Source organism: Rhinolophus sinicus, chromosome 4 (assembly GCF_057876585.1).
Source record: "Rhinolophus sinicus isolate RSI-liver-muscle chromosome 4, RSI-T2T, whole genome shotgun sequence".
Classification (NCBI taxonomy): domain Eukaryota; kingdom Metazoa; phylum Chordata; class Mammalia; order Chiroptera; family Rhinolophidae; genus Rhinolophus; species Rhinolophus sinicus.
In genome coordinates this window covers 118,045,590-118,064,405 of record NC_142504.1, presented here as the reverse complement: position 1 = coordinate 118,064,405, position 18,816 = coordinate 118,045,590, and the positions used below count along the sequence as shown (strand labels likewise).

General features: G+C 56.9%; 1 protein-coding gene across 11 annotated transcripts in view; it reads right to left on the bottom strand.

Moving 5' to 3' along the window:
• NFATC1 (nuclear factor of activated T cells 1) overlaps positions 1-18,816 on the bottom strand; it is a 105,159-nt gene that overhangs the window by 62,437 nt on the left and 23,906 nt on the right. For all 11 annotated transcript variants that reach the window (XM_074339798.2, XM_074339800.2, XM_074339801.2 and 8 more), the window contains exons 3-5: positions 14,256-14,415; positions 1,921-2,123; positions 187-359 (exon numbers count right to left, since the gene is read on the bottom strand). In XM_074339798.2, the coding sequence (XP_074195899.1) occupies positions 187-359; positions 1,921-2,123; positions 14,256-14,415 (536 nt within the window). The remainder of the gene's footprint in view (positions 1-186; positions 360-1,920; positions 2,124-14,255; positions 14,416-18,816) is intronic.

The window sequence follows — 18,816 nt, the reverse complement described above, 5'->3', positions numbered from 1 at the left end:
CCGAGGCAGCTGACTGAACCGAGTCCTTCGCAGCCACTGAGTGAAGCCACTGTCCTGCGGAAGCAGCGGCTGCGTCCCAAGGCAAATGTGAGTGTTTGACAGGCAAGCACAGCTCACAGGCGACACAAACAAAAAGCAAGGGAAGTGCCTGGCACACGCCGGCTGGCATTCCCGGGGGCCACTTACAGCACTCGATGGGATTGGAGGCGACCTGCAGGGACAGTGTGCGGCCGCTGGGCTGCGGAATGTGCACCCGGAACACCAGCCTGACGCGTGTGTTCTTCCTGCCGATGTCCGTCTCCCCCTTCCGCAGCTCTATGTCCGAATTGCGCAGCTTCAGGATGCCGGCGCAGTCAATGCTGCCCAAAGCAAGGCCCGCACGTCAGTCCCACCGGGGGCGTGCACCCAGGGCGGCCCCACCACCGTCCGCATGGGAATGTGGGGTGGGGCAGGGGCAGCCACCAGACCACCCACCCCGTGCCCGTGGCCGTGGTGTCCCTTGTCCACCACCCAGACGCCGGCAGGCCCAGGGTGGCCTCTGCAAGGCAAGGGCACTGGAGCAGGAAGCCCAGAGCCAGGCCCCGTGGCTCCCCGCTCCCCCCCACCCGGTGCAGCGCCCGGCCCCCCATTTATTTAAGGCGCTGGCAGCAGCCCCATCACTCAGCTTGAGATCCCAGCTTTTCTACGCCTTCATGTGATTTTGTCTAACTTCACTTATTTCATCTGCCACTAGACTCCAGCACAACAGCCCATGTGGAAGTTGCCGGGTGGAGACCGACACTGTCCTCTCGGGAAGCTGCTGTGACACCCACCCCGTGCTTGGTGGGCCCCTGCTGCATCCCAGCTGCTCTCAGACTCAAGCGTTTTTTATTGGCATAAATGCAGCGGTCACTGAAACCACAGCTGCTGCCGCTGACAAAACCCATGCGTTCTCTCCAACACCTGACTGTCCCAGTCCTTGGAAAATTGTGATTACAGCTCCTGCAGCTAACCCAAGGACCGAGAAAGGATTCTGACGTGCACAGATTCCCCCAAATCCGTGAAACACCAACATGGAGAGAAAGCTTTGCCTTTGTTTTCAACTTAGAGGGTTTAACAGTCACAAAACTTATCAAGATCCCACTTACCCCATCTCCCACCATCTCTCCCTACGTCTAGACACCCCAAATCCCTGCTGCCCCAGGACCTTCACACCTGTGGCCTCCCTCCGCGTCCGCAGGGCTGGCCCTCCCTGCACACTCAGCTCTCCACCTGCACAACTCCCCAGAGACACAGTTCTGACCTCCCGGGTCCCTGAGCGCCCTGACACACGCCCCCACACTGTCTCCCAGCCCCCAGGGCCCCAGCAGAATGTTAACCCCGTGGGACTACCTTGCTCTCCTGCTCTGCAGCCTCCACAGCTTGGGAGTGACGTGCATGGCACACGACAGTCACTCATTAGCAGGATTCAGTGAAGAGGCGGGTACAGGCCCCATGTGGACATGAGATTAAGGCTCAGCTGATTGAGGGTTCACCTCCACGCTACTGAGTCAGAGCCGACCCTGCACAACAGGCCCTCATTCCACACTGTCAGAGGCCCGTGAGAACGCCGTGCAGAGACACACTGTTCTCTTTAATGGTTCAGTGTCTGCATTTTAACCGTCCCTCTAATTTGCACCACTGTATCCAGAAATAAATGCTGTCACGTTTAGGATGCAGGCACAGGGGAGGTGCTGACAGCTGTGCAACTGTTTACTTTAAGTGGCAATATGCACAGCGGCTAAAACCCTAGGAAGAAAATACGTGTTGTCACAAACATTTGTAAAGTTTATTTGCAGGATGGGCCACTGAGCTGAGGGACTGTGGGGGCGACTACGCCTGCGGAGAACGCTCAGCCAAGGCCCCGGCCACCCTGAGGCCACGCGGCCGGCAGGGGCTTACATTGCGCGCATGTTGTTCTCCGGCAGCAGTGGAATTTCCAGGACCTTGGTGTTGGAGAGGACGGCCTCGTGGCTGGTGGTGGACACGGTCTTGCCCGTGATGCGATGGACCTGGTAGAAGGCGTGTGGCCGCAGCAGGCGGTCGTCTGCCGTCCCGATGAACAGCTGCAGCGTGAGCGGCTCGTTCTCCAAGTAGCCGTGGAGCTGGCGGGAGAACAAAACGCCCTGAGCGCCTGCGCACAGCCCGCTGGGAATCAATTAAACTTTTACAAGCAGAGGCTAATTCAAAAGGAAGGCCTGTGACAGGTGCTAAGTGTTAGTCCCCTCCCGGCCCCTCTGTTTCTCTGTAATACAATCAAACGAGCCTACAAAAGGCCTCATTATCCCAGCGTCCTGGGGCACTTGGGTAGGTGTTGGCTTTGAACTCAGGCTGCCTACACGTGCACACACACAACACGCGCATGCACACATGTGCCCACCGGCATACATGTGCATGCATGTGCAGGCGCGCACACACATGCGTACATGCACATACATGCCTGCCATGCCCTCCGCTGGGACCAGCATCCAGGACCACAGTAGTGACAACATGCAAGGCTGTGCTCTTTTCCGCAGGACAAGCAGCTGGGACAGGACGGCATGGACCGTCCTGGCACAGCCGGAGGCTGCCTGTTGTTCAGCCCCATCCCTCCCACACATGTGTCACAGTGTGTGAAGACACTCTGCATGCGCCTGGGCGAGGGACTGCTGTGACGACCACGTGCGGCTGGGCAACCCCATCAGAAAGGTAGGGCAACGCGAAGACAAAGCCATCTGCCGAAACCCCTGCCCCCAGTAGATTCGGACGTGCACCCCACAGGACAGGATCCGCTTCTCGGATTCAGTGCAACCTTCATCCACAAACAGACATGAATGAAATTGGCCTTTTCTGCCTGGCTCGGGCTGCCCTCTTCAGAGGCTGGTGGCAGCTCAGTGCTGCCCGGTACCCACTGGCACGTGCCCCACACCCGATGGGGGACGCTCCAGGTGTTAGGTCTGTGTCACACGGCACTGGAATGTGCACTGGGCAGCCAAGCCCATGTTGGTGAGAAGACAGTGTCAGCCACAAACCTCACGGAACTCCAGTGACATGGGACATGGCAGCTGCCTCCCCCGGGCGCCCTGGCCACACCCCTGCATTCCAGGACACACCGCGGCCCGGTGTGCACGTGACACTCTCAGACACATAAGTGGAGTCAGGAGGTGGAAAGTGGGCCCACGGACCTGCCCCAGCTCCGTCTGGACCCCCTTCTCCGCACCGCACATCGGGGCCTCAGCAGAGACAAGTGACGCTTAACCACAGAGTGGTTTCCCTGTGACATGACGTCTGGATCGTGTGTAGGAGGCAAACGGCACCAGGAACAGGAGCTGTTCATCTTCAAGAGCACACAGGCCCCACCCGCCTGCTGAGGAACGGCCCCCCGGAGTTCGGGGGGTCCCACAGCCAACCTGGAAAGGCTCGGTGGCACCGGCCCACAGGCTCAGCAAGTGCAGCCTGCCCGCCCTCTCCACTCAGACCGCTGCTCTTTTCTTGCTGGACTAATTTTAACAGCTTTGACACGAGACCATCCTATGAGCCAAACTTCCTCTTGCAGTCGAGTGGTAGTTGTGTAAGAACGCTTATCTAGGACTTCAAATACACAGCGAAGTCAGGACCGCCTGGCCAGGCTGGTGGCCGGTGGGCAGCAAGGAGCCCCACGGTCAGCCCGTCACTACCCTGACACCACTCGGGGCTCTGAGGTGGGTCTGGGCCCCAGAACCATGCAGGGTTCTCAGAGAACAGAGTGGAGGAGCGATGAGCAGAAGCTGTGGGAAGAATCCGCCCTGCAGTGGAGACCTCATGGGTCCATCCACTGACAAAGTCATGACACTGAACGTCCCACGGTCCATGGCTTGGTGAGTGCCCGTGAGGTGGTCAGTCCCCACTGACCGTGAAAAGGCCGCCCTGACAGTCACTTGAGCCTGCCTGGAAGGAGCCTGGAGCCAGGTCACAAAGACCCTCCCGGCAGTGCTGGTGGGGCTGGAGGGAGCTGGGATGGAACACAACACACAGCCAGCAGGGCAGGCGGGGACCGGGTGCAGGCTGGTTTTAGGAACACGAAGCAGGAGCTGACGGTGAGACTCCAGGAGACCGCTGGGAATGCCACTGCTAATCTGTTAACTGAGTGTCCTGGAGAGAAATGGGGCTCCAGCCGTGAATTCTCCAGTAGGAAATGACGGAGGAGGAAGCTTCCGGCTCCGGCCGGGCCCAGGTCTCTGCAGCCACTGAACAGGCAGCCTCTGAGCACGATTCCAGTGAGCGTGTACAGATCTTAACTTTCATTTTAACACGCCAATTTGAGAAAAATGAACCTCAGAAACGGGAAGCAGACGCTGGGACACAGCCGTCAGTGGCAGCTGATCTCCACGTGGCCAGCGGACGTGGGTCTTCCTGCTGGCTGGCCCCTCGCACGGTCCCAGGTGCAGACGTGGCCTAGGGCCGGTTGGATGAAGCGGGTCCCTCATTATAAGGAGGCGAAAGTACCCGATTTGCATTAACTCTCTGGGCCCCACGGCTCACACATTAGAAGATAAAAGGCCCAGCAGGCCTAGCGAGCCCTCACTTCAAACAGGCACCAGCCTGCGTCCTCCCTCAATCACTACCGGCCACCCCAGAGGGAAAATTGTGCCCTGCACCACTCAGAGGCAAGCCAGTGGAGGCTACACACTTGCTGCCTTGAGAAGCTGAGAAGGGCTGTTCCCGGGACTGTGGGTGGGAGGTGTGAGCTAAAGGGTGTCCTGGGGCTTCCCGTGTCCATGTGAGGGGAAGTGCGTGCAACCCCCCCTTGTGGGGTAGGAGGCCTGGACCAGACTGTGGCTGAGTCGGCATCTGAGGGGGACCAGCAGCTCATCCCAGGAGCGGGACAGCTGAGGGCGGCAGACGAGCATTTTGCTCAGGAGTTTGTTTCCTCCACATCCAGCTCCATCTGGAGCAGTGGGAGACAGTTCTCGGTACAGTAACATCTTCTCCCCAACATAAACACTTACAATGTCATGTTTACAGTGAAAAGATGGGGGCGCGCACACAGAGAAGCTAGCGCTTGCGGTCTGACAATACGCAGCTTGAAACAGCAGCCAAGCGTCCACCAGACTGTGCTGGCAAAAGCTCATTCACTGTTTCAGCTTCATTTAATTAAGAGATGAAGTCACTTGTAAGCCTTGAGTCCTCAGGAAAGAATCCCACACAGACATCGTCACGAGAGGTCCACACGCAGTCAGCGTGCCCAGTGCCTGCCCGCCACGCTCTCGGGCCAGCAGAAGAGCCCACACCGCTGTGCAGCTGGCGGGACCCATGGAGATAGCAGCATCTTTCAGTATCGGCCCCAGCCAACACCGTCTATGACGTCATCATCACGGACACAAGAAACGATGAGGCAAAGACCAGCCCGAGACGAATGTCCTGAGTTCCCAGCGGCCAGCACCTGGCACTCTGGGGGGGTTCTTGCTGGGGACACGCCTGAGCTGTTTGCACTGAACGTGTTTCTCCCTCATGAATACTGAGTGTCTCCACACCAACTGGGTTCAGTGAGGACGCAGACCCAGACCCTCCTGCCCATCAGCCTCTCCTTTCCTTGCTGGGGAACAAGACTCTTGTCTTCTGCCAATGTAATGACCTTTACTAAGAGACCTCACTCCAGGCTGGACTCAATGCACATTTCTATAACGGGAAATGTAAAAAATAAAATCATAGAGTAAGAGGCACATTTTGCCAGTCGGTGTTCCCTTTTGTGAAATTCAGTGTGAGAATACATGAATCCCACGTGTGGCTGCGGCACGTCTCGCGCTGTCCGGAAGCAGCCCCATCGGCCCCCACGCAGCCGGGCTGCGGACAGACAACTTGAAAACGTCAATTTAAAATTCCCCCAGGATTCACGCTGTGGTACTTATCTGGTGGTAAGTAGAATGCAACGGATTGTGGGTATAACTTTATGCTTTTAAAAACACACCATTTCAGTGAAAATGGGAATATTTAAGGTTTAACCTGGGAGGTAAACATCTATTATTTAAAACATGAAGTTCATTTTAAGAAAAGTAATTTAAATACTTCACATGTTCCACTGCCTGGTTTCCTGCCTCTGGGACATTACAGTATCTGTCAAAATAATACTTATAAAAATACCTGTCATAACAGTGACCTCGCTTTGCTAAACAAAATGCATTATTCCGTTTCAAGGTATAAGAACTACGAGTTTTCTACGCTTAAGAAAGTTTGTTTTTAGCTCCTGTGCTTATCTCAGCACTTACACGGCAGGATGACAGGTGAGTGGAGTGACTGAAGCCAAATTTATTCAACGCTGAAATTCAAGCAGTACTCACGTGCCCACACGTGCATGCACACGCTCACACACACGTACTCACGCTCACATGTACACACGTGCCCACATGCACTCACACATGCACACTAGTGCCCAAACGTGTGCTCAGATGCATTCATACATGCACACACGTGCACACACATACTCACATGTGCCCGCATGTGCTCACACACACGCTGAAATGCATTCATACAGGCTCACATGCACACAAAGGGGAAGGTAGTGACGTATGAACAAAGAACCAGTTACTTTACAGCTAGCCATTTTGAGTTGGTTTACACATAAACTAAGAGAGGAAATCCTCATGCCCTACAAACCGCAGGCGTGTTGCGGGCATCAGCAGACTACGTGTCTGTCTAAGGGCCGAGGCCGCTGCCCTGAGGGGGCAGCGTAGGAGGCTGGAGCTCACGGCACCCATGGGCCCCGCTCACACGGTCCCCTCATTCGGAGGAAGGTGGCCCAAGGAACCCTGGAAGAGTTGCTGTGTGTCAGTCATCTCCACCTGCGTCCCCACCACCAGGGTTGGAGGTCAGCCCCGCTGTGCTCCTGAACCCCTCAGACGGCCCGAGTCCTGGTAGGGTGGGACTGGGCCAATTTATTAATAACTGTAAATTACCTACTGTGGGTCGAGGGGCTAGTGGGCCACTCCCTGAGTGTATACAGGGGATGGACAAAGCTAAACCCTCTGGAAGCCATGCCCGGCCCTTGGTGTTTGCCGTTAGTCACCCAAAGGACAGCCGAGGGCAGGGCCTGGCCCTGGGGACTTCACAAAGCTCCCGGCATTGGCACGTGGGCAATGCCGGCCAGATGCCCAGACGCCCACACGACGGGCAGTAGCCTGCTGTCCAGCTGCCCCCTCCCTGGCACAAGCGCTGCTGAAGGGACGGCCACCACATAATTGGTCAAGGGGTGATTGTGTATCCCGCCTCGGCACAGCTGGGCCCATGCAGGGCCGAGCAGGCCATCTGCTGACACAGAGCCAAGTGCCCCGGCCACAGACAAGAGACCAGTGTTGTCCGGCAGCAGCCCCACGGGACAGGGACACCGCACCCCCCCACCCCGACTGGGAGGGAGCGGCCACGGGCGCTCGAGGCGCCCAGCCCACAGCTGGGCCTGGGCAGGGCCGTTCAGGAGACAGTTATGTAACAGCAATTCAGGAGGTCACGTCCCACCCATCCAGAGCCTTCTCTCTCAAACGCAGAACAGTCTTAAAACACCCCACAGACACAGGCAGAAAACCAGGAGCACCCGGGTAATGGTCGCTGCCCAGCACTGGTCGCCCTGACTCCTTACTGGTACAGTCACGGCCGTTACGGGCCAGCACCACCGCCCCACCGACAATGTGCAGTGCAGAGGCGTCCTGCTCACACCCACGGCCTCCGGGGCTTTGCTGGAGGGAGGAGAACAGGCAAATCCTCGCTCCTCAGAAAAGCTGACGACACATTTCAGGGCTCCGAGCACGCGCCCTTGCACTGCTGTGGGTGCCACCTGTGTCGGTGGGAACACCGGTAAAGGCACACTCATGACACCCGCAAGCTCACGGACGTGAGAGGCCAGGGAGTGCCTGGACCCCGGGAAACAGCAGAGGGCAGACGTCTGCTGCTGAGGCCGCCATGAAAAATTAATCTGCGCCTCGTGCAGGTTGGCCGTGCGCAGCAGGCGGGGTCTGGCTGGGGTCAGACCTGCGTTTTACGTCTCACTGGCGGCGTGCGGCTCTGCGTGTGGGGCCCTGGGCACAGCTGCTGCTCTGTGGTCCCTGGATGCTCGGCTCCTAGTCGGGCCTAAGGGTTGGCACCGAATACGATTTGTTTCAGTGACACCTTTTTCTCTGGCTTTTGTGAAAACCCTGGCTTTCCAGGTTAATAATCCTGTCCTGAGTGTAGAAGGAGATAGTGATGGGAAATGAAACAAAAAAAAGTGGAATGAAGCTTCATGTAAAATAAAATATGCTGTGGACACCGGATAACAGGGGATATCGGCTAACAGGGGACATCGGATAACAGGGGGCACCGGATAATGGGGGGCACCGGATAACGGGGAGCCGCTATTTATCCACAGTGTTCAAACTCCTCCCAGAGCCCGCTGCTCGCAGACCCGAGGCCTGTGCCAGCCCCTCCACGCCCGAGGGAAGGCCCCACATAAAATGAGAGCTGTAACAGCTCGACTTGGAATGTCAGTTTTAACCACCTGAAAAAAACAAGTTGTTTCCTGTGTGTGCATTTCACGGTTTCAGCTCTCAAATGTCTTGAATGACAGAAAAATATTTGTCATGGTCTAGGGGGGGCAAAGTTAAGCCTGAAAGCCAAGCACTCTAATTAAAGAGAATCCCTTGGAACCAGCGGGTCACCAGCTGCCCTGCCTGCCCTGCCCGAGCCTGAAGCCGAAACCTCCCCCCGTTCCCACTGCCTGGGCCAGGGTGGTCCCTGAGTCCTGGGCCAGGTCACCTGGCCCTCAGCTCCGGACTCAGCTCCTTTATCGGCCAGACAGGGGTTACACTGGTCAGCCATAACTAACCAGAAAACAAGTTACAAACCTAAAATGCTGTTTAGGAATTGACAAAGTCATTGCTGTGTTTCATGTTTCAGGGACCTATTAATTATTCACACAAACCCGGTGGCCTCCTGTGTGATGGGCTAGATACTATCGAGAAACTTATTTTCGTGACTTGGTAAACAGAGCTTAAGCCTTTGACCCCTGGGTCAGAGACGAACGTCCCCAGGTGGCTCCTCACGCCCCCATGGGAGTGGGGACACAGGACACTGCAGATGGGCCTCTGGACACTCACCCATCACACGCTCACGTGGGCTGAGGGGATGGCATGCGTGCCGACAGCAGAGAAGAGGGACGAGCGTGGCCTTGGACAGAGGCCACAAGGATGCTGGGAGACGGGCGCCCGGAGAACAGGCGACCAGATGAGCAGTGGGGACTCAGGTGTCCCTCAGCCTCCTGGAGCCGCTGTACTATTGTCTGAAGAAGGGCGGCTGCTCAGAGACAGAATTCTCTAGTTTATCAGTAAAAATGTCAGAAGAGGACCAGCCTTCACACACCTCCCTGGAAAGGCATCTTCCACGCAGGCTGATGGCCCCTCTGCGTTCCTGTCCCAGGGAAGGTGACAGAATCTGTCCCTCCCCTGAGCCACTGCCAGGACCTCAGTACCAGCCTGCTGTCCCACACTGGGTGACAGCAAGCAGCCCCCAGGCTCCCAGAATGCCCAGCCCAACCCACACTGAGGTGCTGGCCTGTCACTGGGTCATGAACTTGCCGTCGGGGGTAGAGAAGCTGCCTGAGCCTGGCGACCCTCGACCTTGAGTACGCCCAGGAGGGCTCGGTGCTGCCGTCTTCCAAGATGGCTGAGTGAACTCAGGGCTCAGGAGAAACAGAACCAGGACGCAAAATAGCACCTGCTGTCCTTCCTGTCCCCTCTGCTCTGCCAGCACTGCTGGCAGCACTGTCAAGGGCACCGACGGGCACAGAAAGGATGCTGTGTCTTCTTTGGAAGTGACATTCCTGGGCCTCTCTTGCCTCTGCAGCAGCGGCCACAGACATGGACAGACACCCTGAGAACTGGTGGTGCCCACGGCCAGATGCCACCCGTGTGCACGTGCCCACGTCATTCGTCGACAGGAGAGAAGTGCAGGCTGTAGCATTCTCTGCCTGGCTCGTCTCACATAACAAGACGGCAGAGGCCGGCGGCGGGGCTCTGGGCAGACCGGGGCCTGGCCGCTTAGCTGCCCGGGGGGCAGGCACTTGCTCAGGATGGTCGTCATGACACCCAACCCCAGCCAAGCAGGGGAGCAGAGCGGAGGGCACGGAGGGCGTCCCAGACAGAAACTGCCGGACACACCCCCCGGGGCCGTGGAATTCAGGCAGGACCCTAAGCGGTAGGAGGCATCCTGAATGTTCCTAGATGTAGCCGGGCGATGCCACATGCACACGTGACCCCAAATAAAAATGGAGCAAGACCACGTGATGCTGCAGTCTCCCCTAATCTCCAATGTTTGTCTATTCTGTATAAAAGGTTACACGTTTCAGCTCATCAACATCTTCAGATGCAGAGCTCGTGGCAGCTCCTGTGTCATTGGTGCTGTGGGAATGGCCATGTCCCCACGCTCAGGCACTATGGGCATTTGCTGTCTGCAGAAGATCATGGGCTCTGGCTTCTCGGACAAACTTTGGAAACGGAGAGGAAGTCTGATGAGCTGGACGTATGTGAGGACAGCACGTTTCCATCCAGCGCAAGTGCCTTGGTTCCGCCGACACGGCGACTCTTCAATGCTCCACGGGAGAGGCGGTTCGGGATGGAGCTGACGGTCAGTCTGTGTCCTGCCTGAGGCACTGTGGCCACAGCCTTTTGTGAAGAGGGAGGTGAGGGTACAGACATCAGGCTGCTGGCGTCAGCCGCTGTCCTAAAATAACTCACCGCAGAGGAAGACTTTGTGGTCACCAAGCTTCCACGGCGACGAAGCGAGCTTTCTATTTTCATTTGTTTTATAATTATGTGCAAATTCTATTTGTATCCAATTTGTGGTCCTCCAACCCAAAAGGAAAACAACCCCCCAAATCCCCTCTTTTTAACTGCTTACCTCACACTTGCATAGACATAAGGTCACTTTGCCACAGATGGATGAGAAAACCCTAAATTAGTAATTTCTCACAAATGAAGATTTCCAGTAGAGGCAGCCTGACATTTTGTGTTTAGGGCACTTCTCCTTTTTGGTTTCAGTTGTAAGGGGGCAGTGGGTGGGAGGGGAGGGCAGGCGTTCATTCTGTTTAAACTCATAACCAGCCTTTCCCATTTCGCCATCATTTAATTTGAAATAATTTCCGAGGATACAGTTTTAAGATATTTTTAAATACTGTTCTAAGTTTCCTACTTCCTCCAAAAGATCTGTGTTCTAAGCATTGTCTACACTGGTGAACACCACCGAGTGCCCAAGATACTTGGCCGGCAGAATGGACACCAGCGCGGTGCGGTCCTGTGGGGCACGGCTGCGAGGGTGTCACTCTGCACGCAGCAGCCAGTGCCTCACTGGGGGCCACAGCCGAGCTGGGAGCAGCCACGCTGACTCCCACAGCTCTGCACCCGCCTTCCACTCACCCTCCACCTGGGACAATTCTCAGTCACACATGCGGAGGCACAGCCACCACCAGCCCTGCACTTTGTATTTCAAGGACAAACTCTCCATCCTCCAGGACCAGGGCCCCTTACCGATGTAATGTATAAGCAACGGGGGCCCTTGGCCATTATTTCTATGCTGCTTTCTTTTCATTTCTCCTTCTTTATTTCCTCGCTGCTGTAATACGTCTCCCATTCAGCAACCACGCACTTTCGTTCCGTGGAAACCATAGCAAGAAAGGGAGTTAAATGCCTGTAGTTACGGAGCTCGGCTAAACGCAGGCATTAGCTGACTTTTCTCCACCTGGGAAGGTGGCAACTTAAAATGTCAGCCGGCCTCTGCACAGAGTCAAGCCGCTAACTAAGCAGGTATTAACTGGCCCCAGTAACGTCCCGGAGTCTGGCTGGCCGCTGCCCCCGCAGCACCTTCCCACCGCGCTGATTGTCGCCTTGGCAGACAGCCACTTGTCTCTGTGCCTGCTTTCCCTCGCAAGCTTTTTATTTATCTAAATTGAAAGAAGTAAAGCTCCCGCTGAGCACCCCTCCCAGCGCGCGTCTTTCCCTAGACAGCAGGGTCGGGGCGCCCAGTCTGGTGGGGCATAGACTGGGGAGAAACGTTCTTTGTCAGCGCTCACGGCGTGGAGCTCCAGGGCGAGGCTGGAGTGTGTGTGACTGTCACAAGGTCTCCTTGGGGAGAATTCCAGCTGATTAGGTACCATGTGACCTAAGGAAACAGTGACACCCGCCAAACAGCCCATGTGGGAGTTCACATCCTGGGTGGAGAAGGGTGACCAGTGTGGGATGGTGGACCACACCTGTCCCTGTCCTGATGACAGACACACCGCCTGGCCACCAGCCGACGAACGCTCTAAGTCTGAAGCCGAGTAAACCGTATTTCACCCCACAGTGTTGTGAGGTGGGGCGGGCACCCAGGCGCCACTAGCAGAGGGACTCGTGGCGTGGCCACACTGCGTGTCAGCCTCCCCACTGGGAGCCAGAGCACCGCCACCCACGGCCTGACACCTCACGGCAGTCCTCCACGTGGAGGGGATGGCAGGGCCCCCGCCCGCCCCGAGCTGGGGCCTCACTCAGTGTTCTGGGATGGGCCAGAGAGTGCATCTCTCACATATTCCCAGTGAGGCTGGTGAGGCAGGCACGGGCCACCCTTTGACAACCATGGCCTTAAAGCACATGAGGCCCTCGAGACGAAAGATGAGATCTTTAAAACCATCCACTGAAAATGCCCAAACCAAAGGCAGCCTCCGTGTCGACGGAACTTGTTTTGGGCCAAGGACACCTCTGCAGGCTGTATTAGCAGATACAGCTGGAGGTTAGTCATCTGCAGGGTCTGGAAACAGTGCCAGGAAATGAATGGTTAAAGGGCAGACGGCCAGGGACAGAGAGACAGAGCGAGGGCTCTCCCTGCTGACCCAACTTGGGAGCTGGCGGGACTGGAGGTGGACCTGAGCCACAGTGGGGCAGAGCGGCCGTGGGCCCCACTCCGCTGGGCTCTGCCCGTGAGCTGAGGCTGGTGGGAGGCCTCCCCCAGGACACCCGTAGCCCAGGCCCGCAGCGCCTGGCCACCCCTTGGTTTCAATTCTTTATGTGGCCCTGACCACGGAATTGGACACTCGCGTGCCCATCGTCTGTCTGTCGCTGAGTGGGGGTGACAACATGAGCAGGCCTGCGTCCACCTGCTTGGCGGGCATGGACGTGATACCTACATCTGCACTGAAATGGGAGGCAAGGCTGTCGGGAGCCTCCAACTTTCTCATTGCAACTTCTGGAAAGGAAACGATGGGACAAGCTCTCCCCATGGTTCTGAGAAATCTTTCTGCAGATTGGTTACAGAAAAGGTCTTCGAAATAAAAATGCTTATTTCAAGGTTATACAGTGGTACCTCGGTTTTCTAACGTAATCTGTTCCGGAAGACTGTTCGAGTTCTGAAAAGTTTGAAAACAGCCGACAGCTAGGCCTCTGGATCTTGCACTCAGCAGAAACCATGTGACATGTTCAACTTCTGAGACGTGTTCGAAAACCGAAGCATTTACTTCCAGGTTTATGGCGTCCGTAAACCAAAATGTTCGTCAACGAAGACTTTCGAAAACCGAGGTATTACTGTTCTTATTTTCTTTTAAATTTTGTATTCTAGGAAACCTTGAAAATCAAATAGCACCCAGGGTCAAGTCCCCCACGTAGCACAGAAGACACCCAGCCCACCCTGCCCACCAGCGACTCCAGGAAGTGAGTCACGTCCTTGTGGTGGCCCAGGTGATTTCTTGGCCAAGATGTCTCTCCCTGACTTCTCGTTTCTGTCTTTCCTATCTTTTCTGACCAAAATACACCCACTCAGGAAACCATGGGGGTGGACAGTGTCCATCTAGACAGAGAACAATGAGGCTGTTGGCTGAAGTCACTAAGTGACCCTCCCCCTACAAACTGCAAGCCATGGCGTTTAGCCACCTGTGGGGACATCAGCCATTCAGTCCCCAACCACAGCCAGGCTCCTGGGTACCTACCACCTGTGCCCCAGAGCAGAACCGCACTGAAGAGAAGCTCCCACTTCCACATGGGCCCGACGACTGCCACTGCCGCTGAGCCCCAGTGTGTGGGAGTGGAAGCATCTCTGAGCACAGCAGCGGGGCCTGTGTGGGTCCCACACTGGCCATGACGTGTCCTCAGGAGACCAGGACCTAACTGTGTGAAAACAAGCCACCCGCCTGCTCAGGACGTCACAATGGGTTTTAAAAGGGAGACACAGGAGAGTGTTAGGCGTCACCGCAGGGCAGCGGGTGCGCGTGCCCGGTGTGGGAGCAGACGCGGTACCTGCACGCTGGGGTGTCCTCCCGCCGACGCCTTCACGGCCCCCCGGCTGCCCTCCGTCTCGTAGTGGGCTCTGTGGTGGGACTTGGGCTGCACCTCGATCCTCAGCTCGTAGGGCCCCGAGTGTGACGGCAGCTGCCAGTCGAGGGCAGGCAGGGACGGGCTGCAAGGGAACAGCAGAGGTCAGAGTCCCGCGTGTCACTGTGGGGGGGGGGCGGCTCCGCGTCCCTCACCATCTGACTGACGTTTCATCTTCCCATTGAAAAGGACTCTGTCCCGACACAAGGAAGTTAAGTGTCTGCCCGTGTGACCTCAGCGAGGGGTGGGCCCATGCGCTGCTCCCCACACGGTCCCTAAGTAAGACGGCCACACTTTGCTGCCACGGCCTCACGGTGTTTCCCTTCCTTCTCGACAGGCCCCTGTGACTTATTTAACCTCCCCAATCAGGCAGGTTCCAGAACTAATCGAAGCTCTTTCTAGAATCGAGAGGGGTGCGCCTGGGACTGAGACCCTGCAGGCCTGGCCTCCACTCCCTCCTACCACTCCCTGGGACTTGGTGACCCCAGCCTGTCACTCATGCAAACAAGCAGGACAGCCCTCCCAGCAGCCAACAGGGACAGCGGGGAGTCAGCGCTGGGGCAGGGGGAGGTGTGCCATACGTCTTCACAGCCCAAGGCACTGGACATGGGCGTGAACGGCCCGTTCCACGGACGAGGAGACGGAGGTTTTGCAGGGGGAGGCAATTTGCCACGAGCTACCAGACCTGCTCACGCCAAAGCCCCTGTGCTTCCCACACAACATGCGTCGGATCCTGGCCACGGGAAGCCCAGCCCGGCTGCGCCTACGCTGGCTGGGCATCTCCTTCTCCTGGCAAATCCCACTCGTGCAGCACGAGAGGAGCCATGTGTGTCCAGTCTGTGTAGATGCGGCCAGATGCCCTCAGTGAATCTCCGCAAACAGGGCGAATGTCAGCCTGCAGCACCCAGCAGTCAGGCAGGGGGCAGCCCTGGGGACGCTGGCCCTCGGCCCTCGGCCACTTTGCTCTTAGGGCTGTGTGGGGGGGACCCTCCGCATGTCTACCAGGCCTCTGAAAGTCCCCTATGCCACCGCCACCTGCAAACCGGACTCTGCAGAGGACGTGAGGGTGACAGAGATGACACAGCTTGAGCCCGCCCTCTGCGCCTGTCTGCTCCTGCATCCAACAAGACGCTGGGGGCCAGCCCATGTTTCTCACCAGCACAACCTGAGCCATCCCCAATTTGACCAGTAAGCATGGGATAAACACGCGTGAGCACAGGAATGAGAAAATGCGAAGTCACGGGGCTGGGCGCGGCGGAACCGCCATCAAGCGCAGTGTCACCTCTGAGTGACATTACATAGCAGCCCAGTGACAGCTTTCCTGGTGGGGAGGCGCCACGGTGCACGTGGCAGTTTCAGGGGCTGTGGCCGGCAGAGGCATTTCCTGGACGAGCCTATCAGCAGCATCGCTCCGTTTCCGGCGCCGCGGCCGGGAGAAGGGGAGGCCGCTGAGCGCAGGCTTCCTGCTCTGTCTGGCCGGCCGGGTCCACAGGGTCCGGATCCATAATGACTATTTCACAGTGGGTCCCCCGCCCCCCCCACTCGCAGACAGACAGACGCTGTGCGGGCAGTGCCCCCGAGACCCCCGGGCACCGTGGCCCACATGGCAGCCCCTCTGGAGAGAACCCAGTGTGCCACTTACACTACGTCCTCTTACCCAAGCTGTGGGCCTGAGCTACAGGCTACCTGTCACTACACACAGAAAAAGAAATGAAAAGTTAGGTCCCCCTGATGTCCAGGAAATCAGAGAGGGGGGGAGGGAGGGAGAGGGCGAAGGCGGGGGGGGGGGAGCAGGAAGGACTGTCCCCCCCTCACAGCCGGGCTAAGGGCCACACGGACCATCTAAACCACTTTGCAGTTCAATGTCACAAATAACCTGTGTAAATAATTTGCTCTTGAATCGCTGATAGCCTCAGCCACACACTGAAGAGTCAGACTGGCTCACTGCGTAACATTGTAATAGAGACAATTAAAATGATTGTTTTTCGTTGGAAATTTTCAGCATGGATTTGGCAGCTCCACAAAAAGTGAGAATTTGTCTGATTCAGAAAAAAGACCTACGACTGGAGCAAAGTGCTGACGGACGGCCCTGCCTGTCCCGAGCACCGGCCGCTGGGTGTGGAGTTCAGTCTTTTTATATAAAAAGGGATACGTGTTAACAAAGTAAAAATTATATGTGATATGCTGGCTTTTTTACATTTAAAGATCACATTTTGAGCATTTTGGCATATTTAGAAGTGGTTCAATCACAGCTGCACGGCTCACGGCTTTATGAATACCAGAGACGTGAGCGTCCAGGCGTGAGACCCGGGCTCCTTTGAGCTCGTTTCCTTGGCACAGTCACAGGCACAGCAAAGAGTGCGACTGTTTGACGTGGGGACACACCTCCGGACGCCCCCAGCTGCTGGGGGGACCACGTGTCATGCTCCGTGTACCAAGGAGGTCTGAGCTGTGTTGTCACGTGATTCTGTGACACGAAGTACAACCACCCATCATGCATTAACGACAAATATAAACACGTCCACACTGATTGTGGTGACACCTCTGAGACCCTCCAGGCCTCTATGTGTCCCAATTTCTTACGCGCATTTTTCTAACACAGTGTGGCCCCCAGGCCCCGGCCCCCATCACGACACAGAACCTGCTTCTCCAGGGCCTGCACAGGCCACTGCGGACAGACGCAGGGACAATCACTGTCCTTAATTAACATCCAACTATGGCCAACTGCGTTCACAGCTCCCTGGGCCTGTGAGGGCCATCAGAAACCGTGGGATGTGGCCTTGCGAATGTCACGTGAAGGGTAAATTCACAGAGCACAACACAGTCACACGTGGGAGACACGCTCCAGCAGTCTTGCGTGTAGTGCTGGCGAAAGCTGCCTTTAGTCTGAAGAGCCTGGGACACAGCCCTCCCCACAGACCACACGGCAGCGTCGGCACCAGGAGTGTGGGGCCCAGACACGCGCTTCCCTGAGGCCTCGACACGCTCGCTCTCCTCCTGGGCCCTCGGAACGTGTCATTGTTGGGGACTCTGGCTGACGGGCACGGATCTCTCTGTGACCTTCTGTGAATCCGGAATTCTTACAAAACAGAAAGTTTTTAAATGCTTGTTGCCGTGCCTGGTGTGTAAGAATCCAGGTCACGTCACCCATTAATATTATCGTCACCTCCTGGAAAAGGCCAGGAAGCTGCTGTCACACGTGGCTCCACACCTCACTGCTGAGTGTTTCCATCACGTGACTGCTGTCACTGCCACCCCCCGAGGCACAGGTGGCACTAGGAGAAGGATGGTGCCCTGCCCCCAGCCCCCCAGCCGCTGGGAGCTCGGATGGTGTGGTCACACAGCAGTGTGGCTCCGGCGTGGCTGTCTCCCGGTGACTCCCTAACCATGTCGTCCTCGCTGGGGGACACCTCGGGTGACACCACCAGGGAGGCGAGTCATGCTGTCCCAGCTGGCTGTGCTGTGTGTGGACGCGGCTCCCCGTGGGCAACGAGCACCCCCGCATTCCCAGTCTGAGTCACCCCACTGTCGGAGCCACCGTGGCCGCCCGTTTCCCACGAGAAAGCCTTTCATTTTTCATTGAGTTTTTGTTTCCTTCACAGAGAAAAAGTGCAAAGGAATTTTTTAAATGCTTATTTCACAGCCTCGGGCCACCTACACACTGTGACCCAAAATCGGAGACTCTTTTTAAAAGATTCACAAAGAGCTGCTTCCTTCCTGCAGCCACACAGAAGGTCCGCAGTGAGGTGCCTGTCATCACAGCTGTCCCCTCTGTGTGACTGGACACCTCGACTCAGACCAAGTGCGGCCTTGAGGGTCTCTGTGGGTGACGACCGTCACCACCATTCCCTGCGATGCCCCCTCCCCCTGTGGACACACCGCTGACCACAGGAAGCAGCACAGAGACCGGCAGACGGCCCACAGCGCAATCCAAGCCCTGGCTTCTCTGGACGGTGGTTCCCTGTGGACAATGGTGCTTCAGGCTCACAGGGCTGTCCCATCTCCTCTCAGCCCACAGGCAGGCGGTGACCCCACCGCCCATGAGATCCCAGCACTAACGGGGGCAGTACAGGCGCAGGACTGACCTTCAACCCTAGTCTCTCCATTTGAACCTGAAAACCACTTTTAGACCCTTTCATCAGTGACCTCAGGGAGAGACACAGGCGTCTGCCTCCCGAGGGACGTGCACACGCCACTTCCAAAACACGAAGCCACAACCCCAGCAATTTCCCCAGATTCAGCTCTGATGTGAGAAAAACACGAGGAATACGGGGGACAGATGAGCACGCCAGGTGACACCGCAGAGGAGGTCTGTGCCATCAGGGCTGGGGAAAGCTGAATGCTGGGGAGGGAGACGGCAGGAAAGGAAAACTGGCAGCCAGTCAGCGACTGAGGGACGGCGCCTGAAGACGGCACATGGCAGGCTGGTGATTCCAAATTGCTTATGAGCATCTACTATGATAGCTGACGGGTCACAGTTCTAAAA